Genomic DNA, 13,706 nt, shown 5'->3' on the forward strand with positions numbered 1-13,706 from the left:
CGCCGCTGTGCGGCGCCTCCCTCGCGGATCTCCGCGGCACTGCGGCTGATTTTGCTCCCGGCCGAGGACCTTTTGCACATTTTCCGCTCGCAGAAACTCTCGGTTCCGTGATGAGCTCGCTCGGCAGGTTTCCCCACCCCGTCAGATGTTTACATCACGGGCAGCTGGCAGGGCTGAATGCAGCACAAAGGAGCTGCGGGGCGAGGACGTTCGGCACGAGGAGCAGCCGAGCTCTGCCTGCAGCAGCACAGGCTGTGGGTTCAGGCTGCGGGTCACTGTTGAGCAACTGCTGCCTTTTCCCCTGTTCTCAATAGGCACAGCGTGCTTCAAAGTCCCCTCTGCCCCACAGCTGCCAGGCTGGAAGGAGACAGAACATACCCAGCATCCCACACCTCAATTAGGAGATGTTATCCAGAAATCAGGTGACTCTGGCCATCACAAACAGGTTGAGGAAGGGCTCACGGAGCTGCACTCATCCGTTGCCTCTCCCTCTGACAGAGAAAAAAAAAAAAAACACAGCGATGAGAACACTGGAATTAAAGTAATTTTATTGTAGTGTTCCACAAAACCAAAGGTGGTTTAAAAACAAGCAGTACCTGCAATAAAAGCAGACCCCATAAACGGAAAAATACATATAGGTCCTTTAGTAATCAAACAAGAAAACACACTCGATTCTTAGGTCCCTTAAAATCAAGGTGAGCACCCCTTACACCAAAGAAAGGCTTTAAATAGTGTTGCTGACCAAAGATGGAGGTATGAGGTTTGTGCCACGTTTCCACGTGCATTCCAGCTGCGGAATGGAAGCGTGGCTCATCCAGGAGTGCTGCCTGCAGCAGCACCTGTCACCACAGCATATAACCCACAACGCAAAAGCCATACACCTCAATGGGCAAAGTGGTAACTGGCAAAGGACAGTACGAATTTTAAGGCTTTGTCTCTAAGGAGACTCTCATTAGTGTTTTGTTTGCGTGCAGAACCTCGAGATGCACGTTCTTGCCAAAAGGAAAGCACAAAACCCACTGTAAAAGCTTCATGAAATCCAGATTGCAAGAGCGCTGCGCACAGCATCACAGAGCGCAGCAGGAAAGACACAGCAGTGCCCTCACTGCTAAAGGGAGAACCATAAAAACACATCAGGCCTTCCTCAGCCTGGGTCCAGTGATGGCTACCAACAGCAGCATCTGTGATTTGGAACTGTTACGTTGTTCGAAAGCACTACTGGTTTTTCTGACTCTCTAAACCAGAAGAAAAAAAAATCAGAAAGCTGTGGAATAAAGGCTAGAAGACGAGTTTATCCATGAGGTATTGGGAACCATTTCTTTCCAGAGATCCACGGGGAGGAAGCAAAGCACTCCTCCATCCTGCTGCTATTTCAAGGCACGAGGAGCAGCATCCATTCCCAGCAATGCCGAGCGGTGCCACCCAAAGCACTGCTGGAGCTGAAGGTACTGCTCAGAACTTCTCAGAGCCATCTTTCACAGAAGAGAGTACAGAAAAGTACCACCTGAAGTCTTCAGAGACTCTTAAAGACACTTAAAGCAAAAGGTTTTCTTCGATTTGAGCTTCTGATGCAGGAGAGCTGTCAGGAGAGCTTTGATTGCCAGGGCAGATTTTAGCAGTCCGCCCAATTACAGTAAGAAAATGTGATTAACAGCATGCTTGGAGTTTTTCAATCAACCTGTACATCTCTAGGATAATATATTAGCTACTTTTTGCTACAAAAATACAGTATTTAATTGAGAAGTCTCCAGTAATTTTCAGTGTTTTATGAAAATAGTAAGATTATTGCTAAGAGGTTAGTAATCAATCCCTCAATAAAGTGCTTTGCTGTAGGAAAACTGTGTTAGAAACTCCTTTCAGGCTACATCAGAAGTGACCTAATTAATAGATTACTTCAACCACAGAGGGTAGGAGCACTCACTGTGTTCCTCTGCTACACACCCTTTTGGTATTTCAGCTTTCTTTCAAGGCATTCACAAACTCTGGTAAACTTAAGAGCTGCAAAAAAAAAATCTGGTTTGTTGACCTTTGACAAGAGATCACCACAAAAAACAGAGGCATGTTTAACTTTCAGTGGAGAAAGCCTGCTGTAGTGGCTGCTTCATAGCCCTGTGCTGCTATTCTCTGTCTGAGGCAATGGTGAGAAGCATTTGTCTTTACTGAGCTGCAAAGAAGCCACAAATTAAGGAACATTTGATTGTCTTGCAAAGCCAGCAGCATGACATTTTCATTCCTTTCTGAGCTCAAGTCACAAAGAACACAACAGGATCAGAGTGCTGATATTCTGGCTGCTCCCATCCCAGGGGGAGAGTGGAATTTGGTTCCTTTTGTACACTGAATTCAAAAAAAGAGATGAGTTTTAAGCCTGATCACCCTTGAAGGCTGCTCCAGGGTAAGCTCCAAAATTCAAGGCACTTACGTGTAAAAAACTGCAGTGCTATGACACCAAAACTGTCACACAACTTTCATACAAGAGCCACAGGCCATGCATGTGTACAGAGAAATGCACCCCAATCCAGGACTACTGAGCAGAATCCAGGTTGTCTGTACCTTTGTCTTCCTGTTCAAACAACCTTTGAATCAGGAATTAAAGTCCAGAGGAGAACAGCTTCCAACACAACGTAACATCAGCCCAAACTCATTGCTACCCCTTATTCCCATGGTAGACAAATATCCCACAACATCCGTATTTAAAACCCTGTAAGCTTTCCCCTTGGAGAACTGCTTTGCTTATATTGTGTCATTAATTTTGCTTTGCTTCTTGCTTTCCAATCTGAGGTTTAACTTGCACTCCGTTTCAGGGCATTAATTGCTTTTAAAATACAGCCCACACAGCTCTGTTCTGAAGCATTCATTCTTTGGACTCCTCCAGTGTAGTTGTCAAAAGATAAAAGTAAAAATCAAATCCTCAAGCTCTACTGTATGAGATTTTATATTGCACTACAACTTCAGTGCAGACAGATGATCTATCAAAGCTGCTAAAAAACAACAATGAAAAAATCTTCATCAAAGGATCAGCAGTGCTTTGCTGGCAAGGAAACACACAAAACAACAACAAACCCTTCATCCTTCCTATTGCAATCAGACTTTGGATTAAATGCCTGAACAAATCTTCCCAAATAATGGAAAAAGACCAAAAATAAATATGGTAAATGACTCTACTTCTGGACTCCGTGTACAAGAGCTGATGTAAGCACTACTCCAACTGATAGCTGCTCAAGCCAGAAACAGAAGAGCTCATTGTCTGCAGGCAGCACGGCAGTACCACCTATTTCATGTTGTCTCCTTATTAATCAAACTCTTCTGGCAGGAACTCAGCCCTTTGTTTGACATCCAGAGAGCTCCTACATCTTTCCAGCTTTTCTGTTTCCAGAAGTTGAAACACGAAGAATGTTTGGGGTTTCTTCCATGACTCTGACAAGCAAGTTATCGATGTAGTCTTCAAGCTCACGCACCTGGAGATCCTTCTTGGTGATGGTATCCCTCTGTTTCAGGACCAGCTGGATCAGCTCATCGTGTGTGAGCTGGGCATAAGCATAGGCAGGATCCGAAGGGTTGTATTTCTGCAAAAGAAAGGCAGGGTCATCTCACACGAGGGCATTGCAGACAAGAACTGAAAGCTGTCTGAGAGATGGTTTGGAGTTCAGGCAGCAGGGAACTGCTTTGCATGTCCATCTGCCAACACAAAGCTGCTCCTCAGAAGTATTACGTGCTTCCCACCTTTGCAGAGGTACATCCAATCTAAATGGCATCTTGGAATGCTGCTCATTAAAACTTTATGACCGCACTGACCTGAAATACGCTGAGGAGCTGGGAGGTCAAATTCAGGTTAAACAGCACAAACCCTCCCATAGGCCTGAGGCATTTCACTCTTCTTCAGATTACCACCACAAACACAAAGCACAACACGCTTGGAAAACTCTGCCTTTAACTCTTAAACCTCAACAAATATTTCAACATGACAGTTTATACCGTTTAAATAAATAAAAATAAATAAAAACTTTCTTCTTTTCCACTTGTCCCAGAAGGAGGCACTGCAGGATTAGCTTTAGAGGTCTCTTGAGACCAAGATTATCAAAAGAATAACCCACTTATTAAATCTGAGTGGTTATACAAGCTGCACAGCGACGCTTTTAGGAAGCAGAAGATATTAATACAACACATTACAAGGCAGCAGCCACCCCAAGATACCTTTTCCCCATCTTTAAGATCCACAAACTTACTTCAGGGCAAAAAGAAGCTTTGCAGACTAATCATGTTTGCACATCAACAGTGACTAATTTGTCCAGTCTTTCCTGCTGATCCAAGTTATGCAGCTCCTGCACGTCACAAGCAGGACCAGGCACCAGGGCAGCACTGCAGTGTCACTCAGAGCTGCAGCTCTGAATGTCCTGCTCACCTCCGGGCAGCCTTCCATCCCCTCCACTCAGAAACCCCTGCACAAACAGGAGGTTCTGATGCTATTACTGATGAGTTGCAAGAAAATAATAAAGAATGCCCCCACCTCTGAGGAAGGGCAAAAAGAAATAGCACATTCCCCATGGTCTGAGCACAAGCACAGTTCTCGTGGGATACACGACAGGAGACGTGATCCTAAGCAATGTATGGGAGTTGAGTTTGATGTGCTTCTCTCCACCCTACCTTTATGTTCATCTCAAGCAGCTTCTCACTCATACAGTTGATGACATTCAGGTCTTTGTTTTGGGACTTATTTGCTGTGGTACTCATTGGCTTCACAGGATGAAGTCTGTAACATTACAAAAGACTCGTGTTATTCAAGCAGTACACTGATACTGGCATTACATCTTCAGAGTGAAAACAAAAGCAGTGAAAAACTGGGGGAAATCCTTACTCTGCACTCCCTCCCATTCCAGAGATTAAAGATTCTACTTTGGGAAGAGAAGGCATCTCTGCCTCAGCTACAGGTTTCTCTAAGTGCACTCCAGTTCTTTCTACTGTCTTTACTGACTAAAGGCATTGGAGATAAAGAAGCAGTAACAAGGGAAATATATCCTAAACAATGTCACAAAGGAAAAGCAAGGTCAGCCCACAGGAGAAGGCAGTAATACCAGCAGTTATTCCCATCTTCTGGGCACCAGTATATGAGTCCTTAATGAAAGCGTTATTTGTGGTTCTTTCAAAATACCAAATGCTTCTGCTATCCTGGGACATACAGGTAGTGCAACTTATCTGATATGATTTTGTGCCATAAAGTGTCAAAAGGTGTTTTCTTTTGTTGCTCAGGATTCGTGGTGATGGCTCTAACAGAGCAAGAAAAGGCAAAGCTCATACCAAAGGCAATGCTCACATCAAGGGCAAGGCTCTCAGCACTGAGATACCTTCAGTGCAGTCCCCATGTTCTCTCACCTGTGCTTAGGAGACACGGTTTCACCACTCTGTTGAGTTTGGTTAGGGTACGTTTCAGAGGGTGAAACCCATGCCTGAAGAAGCTTCTTCTTGCCAGAATTTCCTGCTTTATCTGCGAAGCCCTCTGCTGTTGGCTTTTTCGGAGACTCTGCCCTCTGACTTGGGGTGTCAGAGGAGAGGGAGCGAGAGGAGGAGCAAGGCTGGGAAGAACACGACAGGGAAGAAGAGGAAACAGAAGGCTCAAAGAAGTCACTCTCTGCACGCTCCCCAACACCACCACTTATTCCTTGTTTCTCAGAATGACTGTGCTCACTGGAATGAGACGTCATACCTGAGTCAGGTGTCTGCTTACTGACTCCACAGCCATGCCCTCCTGCAGGCAGCACAGGCACAGCACTTCCTCCTCCTGCAGACAGAGTTACTCCGCCTGCAGCAGAGCTATCAGAGCTCTCCTTCTGGTTCTCATGCAAAGGCATTCTATCTACAGGCTCTGAAACGTTCTGATCACCTGCAGCAACGCCGTGGTTTTCCTGACAGTCGCCCTGCAGCTCATCATCAGAGCCTGCCTCGGGAATAGCAGGAAGGGCAGCCAGCCTCACGCCGTGATCTCCGGTAACTGAAAGGGCAGACTTCAGATTTGTAAGAGAATCAAACAAATCCTCGTCCCCTTCCCTTTTCACACGTCTGCTAAAGCTGTCAGCTCTGAGCTTTCCTGGTGGGACGAGGGCTGTCACTGAGCCATTCTGGGGGAGGCACCCATGAGCACAGGGGGCTTTCTCATTCTGTAAAGCAAGGCCACATGCAGAGCCCTCACCCTCCCCTGAACGCCCAACACTTAAGTCGTCAGCCTGAGAAACGGGGGGGCATTTCTGCATTAAAGACAGCCGTGGTGCAGGCTGTGGTGTGACAGCCTCCTCCCTGCCAGCTCTCCCTGCAGCAGCTTCCTGAGGAGGCTGTGTGTGGGCTGGGTTCACAGATTGCACTGGAGATGGAGGAGGTTCCTGAGGCTCTGATGTGGGTGAATGCTCCTCCCTCCTCTTTTCACTCCACATCTCCTGCTTCTCTTTGAGCTCACTCTTGGAGAATGGTGACTGTTCAGCACTGTTCTCTGTGAAGAGCACTAACTTGCTTGTATTTAAAGAAGGGCCCACCTGCACCCGTACGGAACCACACTGATTCTTTGGAGCCACACCAGGGTTGACAGAAAGAGCGGCAGCAGGGTTTGCTACAGCATTTACATTACGAGTTGAAGCCACATTCAAAGAGCTCCCTGAAGCAGTGACAGCAGAGTCGTTCAGATCAGCAGAAAGTCCTGCTGAGGAATTGTCTCCATCACCAGGAAGGCCAACAGGGGAAGAAGCAGTGACAGCTGTGAGACCTGGCGCATCCACCCCCCATCCAGTCTTGGATAGAAAAGGGTTATTGCCATTAAAGCAACCACCAGAGCGGAGAGAAGGTGCAGGGAGAGGAGACATGGAAGCAAATGCATCAGAGCCTTCAGGACCCTGGCCCCATTCAGAAGCAAAAGGATTATTGCCACTATGAGAGACCTGTCCTTTGGGAGCAGGGGCTGCAAGGTGATGGGATGAAGGGATGGCAACGTGGTCAGAACCAGGGGCTGGGGTCTCCCTGCCCCAGCTGGGATTAAAGGGGTTCTTGCCACTTAAAAGCTCTGCAGTGAAAGGAGAAGGAAGAGATGCAGGAGTAATGTCCTCAGAGTCTGCTACTTTCTGTCCTATTTTAGAAACAAAAGGATTGTTGTCACTACTGATGTGGTGCACAGACAGGTAAGCAGGAAGGGAATCAGGTGCAAGAATAGGAAGAGTGGCTTTGGTTTCTTCCTCTGAAGACTCGCCCAGTCTGCAAAAGGGACAAAAAACTTGCATGTCACCTGTGGATGCAACACGAGGCAGCAACAGACAAGCTTCAGCACCAGACTGCACCACTGCCTGACAATGGAGATAAATTACAAAGCAAGAGAGCCACCAGCCTATCTAACAGACTCCAGTAAATACGCTTAAATGCTCCTCACAAACACCTGATTGATGTCAAAATGCCTCTGCTGCCATCTGCACACTCAGATTACTGCCACACCTGCTTTACCTCAACTTCTGCATCCCAAGCATTTTCATTAGTAAGACACTTCATGTGCAAGGTGTTTAAACAAGGAAGAAGCACTGAAAACAGAGAGTTAGAGGCAGGCAAAACATAGCCTTATTAGTAAGACAAATGTATTTACACACATATATATAGACAGATACACATATATATATGAAACCACATACAACCAGACACATGAAGGAGCAGAATTTCCGAAAAAGCCTTGAGTACAAATGCCACAGATGTACTTGCTGTTGCTGTGAACAATGTCAAAAGCAGAAGGGCTCCAAGGGTTAACTCTTTTGAAGACCACAGCAAATAACAGAAGGGAGAAGCAGAGATGTTAGAATTGATATTTCAGCCCTTGGATATGTTCCAAGCCACGCAGCTCTGACAGAAGAATGTTAGTTTCTGCAAAAAGAGCCAGCAAGAAACTGACCCCAGAATCTGAAAAGATGCTTGCGCTCAGAGAACTGCTATTTTGGCATCACTTACAGGTAATATCCCTATATCAATCTATTATTCATATTGAAAAATTAAAAAAAAAATTGTGACCAATGCCTAGCTCCAAGCCCTCAGGAACCCCCCCCCCTTCCCCTGAGTAGCACGGTGCTGCTGCGTGCAGCACATCAAGCTCAGAAGTGCTGCTCTGTGGTTGGAAGCACCCTAACTCACTCTACACCCACTGCGTGTCACTATTTATGTCAGCATGTGAACCAAAAGACACTCACCTGGGTTTGACAGCTTTGGTCTTTGCTGGTGCAGCTGCTTTTTCAGGTTTCCATTCTTCATCAAAAGGGTTGAGCGGTTGCTTACTTGTGAAGACTTCTGACTGACTGTCTTCTGAAGGATTTCCCCTGCTTAAATCTGTTGGAGGTTCAAGGCACTTGGCCTCCTGTTCACTCTTCTCTTCTGTAGCTTTGTTTTCCTCTTCCTTCTGAGTTCTGTCCGGATTACTTTCAGCATCACTGGTTTTCGCTGCTTCCTTCTTCCCCGTGACCAGGGAAAGCAAGGCAGACTTTTTCTGGTCCGTTTTTTTGGTCTCTTTGGTAACCTCAACACTCACAGGAATGCTGGTTTCCACATATTCCTCACTGCTCAGCAATTTGTATGACGGCAAAGACATAGCTTTAAAGGTCTCCAAGGATGCAGACCCAGACAAAGCATTGCTGGGAGATGTTCTTTCCGTCTCCTCAGGTCCTTTAGGAGACCTGAAAGAGAGGTTCTCTTCTGAAGTAGAGACCTGCTTCTTCCTGAAGTTGCGAGGAGAGGGAGAAGAAGCTGGAGTGCTGTCCTTCAGGGTGCTCTCTTCCATATAAACGTGACAGCCATTGATACACAAACTGGACTTGGAAACCGGATCGTTTTTAGATTTAAGGCCACTAAATAAAGAGAGCCCTTCTTTCTTGGTGTTGCCAGCAGCTGGTTGGTTTAGCTGCCTGTTGTCCAAAGTTGCTGCTTTACGATGTTTAAATACAGAAGGCGAGGACTTCTCATCTAGAGGAATTTCAAAGGTTCCTGGAAAAAAAATAAATGGGGAGAAATTCAAGATTTCTCTGATGCTTGCTATTAACAACTCGTTAACTGATCACAGCAACAACGTGAGTGTGACTAGACTGGCCACGTCCACACCCTCTGGGTCCCTTATTGCTGTCAGCCCTCTGCACACAGCTTTTCAGCACCTACAACCACCAGATATCCACTATGGAACCACACCACTGCAGGTTAGGCTGACGGCTGCTAAGCCAGCCTAAGATAAGCTTAGCTGTGAATGTCTGTACCTGCAGAAGTTCCAGGTCAGGCTGGATGTGGCTCTGAGCACCCAGATGGAACCGTGGTGCCCCTGTTCATTGCAGGGTAGTTGGACCAGATGGCCTTTAAAGGTCCCTTCCAACTCAAACGCCTCTATGATTCCACAGCTCTGAGCACAGCCCCATGCATGCAGGGTGCAAACTTGCAAACTCACGTTCTGAGCTTGGAGAGGTCTCCGAGTCCTCATCATCCCACTGTGGCTGGAAATCCGTGGGCCTGAGCCTGACCCTGGCAGCCACAGGCTGAGGTGTGGGCAGCACCGACATGGATTGAGAGAGGGAAGTCTTCTGCAGGCCAGGTTTGGAAAACAGCGTTTTGAACTTGGATTTTTTCTTCTCCTTCTCGGATGCCTCGTCTTCACTATCAGCAGGGGAGTGTGTTGTGTTGGGCACGATGGCTGAGGCTGTGTCAGAGAGCCCACTGCTCCGCTTCCCCTTCAGCTTGTCCTTGAGTTTGCCAAATGGGGAGCGGGTTTTGTCCTTCACGGACAAATCAAACATGCTGGCAGTCAAGTTGCTCCTCATGAACTGGATGTCCACTTCGATCTCTCCTCTCTCCTTTTCCTTTTTCCCTGGTTTGGAGCGCAGCTTGTACCACCTGCAAAAACAACGAGATTTCTATCCTAAACAAGCCCCCCAGACAGACCAATAACTTAACACGGGTTGCTGATGTTATAAGAATGCAAAAAGCCTACAGTGCAGAAAAAAAGCAAAACCTTTAATCTCACAACGACGTCATTATCATACGATCCCAGAAACCAAAGGAAAACGCTTCTTATTATGAAGAGAAAGTTGTTAGTGAAATTTGTCTTTTTGTTTCGGGTTTACAAACAACACATGGAATTCATGTGGGTCAGCTCTGCCACTTTTTTCCTCTATTTTCTTCAGGCTTTCTGAAATTCACAGATTAAGGCTTTGAAGTGGGTGCAAAGGGAGCTGCTGACACTGTACCAGAAAGGTTACACATGCCTCCCACACCCTCATACCATTCATTCCAGCTCCTTTTCAGCAGCTATCGTAATGCTTCTTAAGCTAAAGAACCCCTAATCAACACAGCAAGATTCAAAACAAGTGTTACAGAACGTCTGGGACTTCCACTCAGCTCCGTGAGAGAGCAACAGGGTCAAACCATGAGGTTTGCTACAGGCAGAGCCTTATTCCCTTCTGAAACACAGCATAAAATGGGAACCAAGCTGCAAACCCAGCACCTGCCTGCACTGCACTTGCTCAATACCTGCTCCATACGTCCCCCTCAATGACATTCAAAGCACAGTACTGCCCGAGAAGGGAGGTTATCAATTCTGCATGCCAATGTATTTGTTTATTTTGTGTCTACTGAGAGAGCTGCAGACGTCCTCCCTCCACTGAGCTGATAGAAAGGACGCCTGGAGAACAGTGACATTGCCTCCAGTGGGCAGAACTCCATCGAGTTCACACTTCAGTACTTCGTGGAAGCAATGGAGGAGAATAAAAAAAAGCAATTTGCTTTGATAAACAAAACAAAGCAGAAGAGAATGAGCAAAGGCTGTGGGAAGCTGGCACCTCCCTGGACACCCCTCTGTGCCCATGCTTGATCCCAGCAAAGTACAGGGCAGACTTTGTTCTGCATCGTGTAATTTCTAGGAGCTACCTGTATTGCATAGGCAAATTTTAGCTGCAAACAACCAGCACTGTCAGCCACTCTGAAACGCAAGCAGTGGCTCTGGCCAGCACCCAGGTCACAGCACAGGGCTCAGCAGCAGCCCCTGATGCTCTGTGCCATCACAGCAGCTACGTGACGATGGAAGGAATGGGATCCAAACACGAAAGCAAGAGCAAACCAATGCTAACGATGGGGAACACCATCAGTTTTCCCAGGAGCACCAAAGTAGTATTTTTCCATGATTCTCCCTTGGTCCCAACACAAAGAAAGGAACCCATGCCAACTCGCTGCCTGTAAGCACGAGGCTCTGCATGTAAACACATTACAACCTGACACAGGCCCTAATGACAGCTACGTGCTAATTAGGACTTCACAAGCTTTGTTAACAAACACGACCCAGACCTGGCGCTGACCAAACCGGTGTGAACAGCACAGGAAGAAGGTGACTCAGTGCTGTCTCAAACCACATCACAAAGTGCTGGTGCTGCCCCAAGCTCCAGGAACCACCCCAGGGCTTTCAGGGCACCGCACAGCTGCGTACGTCCAAAGGTACAAGCATGACACAGAGCTGCACAGCCTATTAAAGGAGACACCTTCCTGCTCAGAGCCTAACAGCCAGCAGTGACATGAGCCCATAGAACGCCGAATTATCTGCTCTTACATGCGATTAAGCTCTGCTAAGCATTCATTAAGACAAATCCATGAGCGCTGGCAGCACTGTGCCTTCATTCCCTGCCTGAACTAAGTTTCAAATGAGACAGGGGAGGTTTGGGTTGGATATTAGGAGGAATTTTTTCACTCAGAGGGTGGTGATGCACTGCAGCAGGTTGCCCAAGGAGGCTGTGGATGCCCCATCCCTGGAGGCATTCAAGGCCAGGCTGGATGTGGCTCTGGGCAGCCTGGGCTGCTGGTTGGCGACCTGCACACAGCAGGGGGTTGGAACTGGATGAGCACTGTGGGCCTTTTTAACCCTATGATTCTATCACAGAATCACCAAGGTTGGAAAAGATCTCCGAGATCATCCAGTCCCACCATCCACCTGTCACCGATAGTAATCACTAAACCACGTCCCTCAACACAAAATCCAAACGTTCCTTCAACACCTCCAGGCTCGGTGACTCCACCACCTCCCTGTGCAGCCCATTGCAGTGCCTGACCACTCTTTCAGAGAAGTAGAGTTCCTGACGTCCAGCCTAAATCTCCCCTGGTGCAGTTTGAAGCCATTCCCTCTAGTTCTATCACCAGTTACACGAGAGAAGAGGCCGACCCCCAGCTCGCTACAGCCTCCCTTCACGTAGCTATAGAGAGCAATATGGCCTCCCCTGAGCCTCCTCTTCTCCAGACTGAACAACCCCAGCTCCTTCAGCAGTTCCTCATCAGCCCTGTGCTCCAGACCCCTCACCAGTTTTGTTGCCCTTCCTTGAACCCGCTCCAGGGCCTCCACGTCTTTCTTGCAGTGAGGGACCCAAAACTGGACACAGTACTCAAGGTGCAGCCCCACCAGAGCTGAGTACAGGGGGACGATCACTTCCCTGTTCCTGCTGGCAACACCGTTCCTGATGCAAGCCTATGAACAACGTGCTGCCAACACACAGAGCTTCTCCAGATAACTTCACCGCTCTCAGCGTGACCTGCTGGCTTTCACACGTAAATATTTAAAGAGGAAAGCTGAGCACCGAGGCCCCAGCTTTCACCAGCAGTGCCACCAGCAGTGGGGCTCAGAGCCCCATTGCCCTCCATATCATCAGGTCCCACTGCAGCCCTATGGGATGGATGCCAGCATTCCCTCAGGCATTCCCAGCAGCCCCGCAGCACCCTCAGCTCCCCCCAATGGACCCCCAGAATCACTCAAATCCCTTCAAGAGCCCCTTGGGAGCCTTCACAGAATCACAGAACGGCCAGGGTTGGAAGGGACCTCAAGGATCACGAAGCTCCAACCCCCCGTCACGTGTAGGGCCACCAACCTCCACATCTCACAGCAGCCCAGGCTGCCCAGGGCCCCATCCAACCTGGCCTTGAACACCTCCAGGGATGGACGGGGATCCACAGCCTCTCTGGGCAGCTGTTCCAGCACCTCACCGCTCTCACAGCAAACAACTTCCCCCTGACATCCAACCTCAATCTGCCCTCCCTCAACTAAAAACCATTTCCCCTTGTCCTGCTGTTATCTCCCCTTTCCAAGAGTTGATTCCCCTCCTGTCTGTAGGCTCCCTTTAGGTACTGAAGGCTGCACTGAGGTCACCCCCAGCCTTCTTTTCTCCAGGCTGAACAAGCCCAGCTCCCTCAGCCTGTCTTTGTAGTGGAGGTGCTGCACTCCTCCTCATCTCTGTGGCTCCTCTGGACCCTCTCCAACAGCTCCCTGTCTTTCTTGTGCTGGGGGCTCCAGCCCTGGACGCAGTGCTGCAGATGGGGCCTCACAAAGCAGAGCAGAGGGGGACGATCACCTCCCTGTCCCTGCTGCCACCCCTCTGCTGATGGAGCCCAGGATCCCATTTGCTTTCTGAGCTGTAATCACACACTGCTGGCTCACGTTCAGCTTTTCACCCATCGGGACCCCCAGGTCCTTCTCTGCAGGGCTGCTCCTTCCAGTCCGTGTAGATACCTGGCAGTCCTCCAGCCCAATTGCCAAATCTTGCACTCTGCCGTGCTGGACCTCATTAGGTTCATCCAAAACCACCTTCCAAGCCTACTGAGGTCCCTCTGAACGACATCCCATCGCGTCAACCCCACCACTCAGCTCGGTGTCACCAGCAAACCTGCTGAGGTTCCTCCCAATGACCCCCCCC

General features: G+C 48.4%; 1 protein-coding gene across 3 annotated transcripts in view; it reads right to left on the reverse strand.

Moving 5' to 3' along the window:
- Positions 1–531: 531 nt before the first annotated feature.
- RAB11FIP1 (RAB11 family interacting protein 1) overlaps positions 532–13,706 on the reverse strand; it is a 14,592-nt gene continuing 1,417 nt past the window's right edge. The window contains exons 2-6 of one of the 3 annotated variants that reach the window (XM_010723110.3): positions 9,434–9,876; positions 8,199–8,985; positions 5,368–7,227; positions 4,642–4,747; positions 532–3,563 (exon numbers count right to left, since the gene is read on the reverse strand). In XM_010723110.3, the coding sequence (XP_010721412.1) occupies positions 3,345–3,563; positions 4,642–4,747; positions 5,368–7,227; positions 8,199–8,985; positions 9,434–9,876 (3,415 nt within the window). In that variant the 3' untranslated portion in view covers positions 532–3,344. Of the gene's footprint in view, positions 3,564–4,641; positions 4,748–5,367; positions 7,228–8,198; positions 8,986–9,433; positions 9,877–13,706 lie in introns of those variants that run through there. The other 2 variants (XM_010723112.3, XM_010723111.3) reach the window with 2 other exon arrangements.

This window comes from Meleagris gallopavo, chromosome 24 (genome assembly GCF_000146605.3).
Source record: "Meleagris gallopavo isolate NT-WF06-2002-E0010 breed Aviagen turkey brand Nicholas breeding stock chromosome 24, Turkey_5.1, whole genome shotgun sequence".
Lineage (NCBI taxonomy): Eukaryota > Metazoa > Chordata > Aves > Galliformes > Phasianidae > Meleagris > Meleagris gallopavo.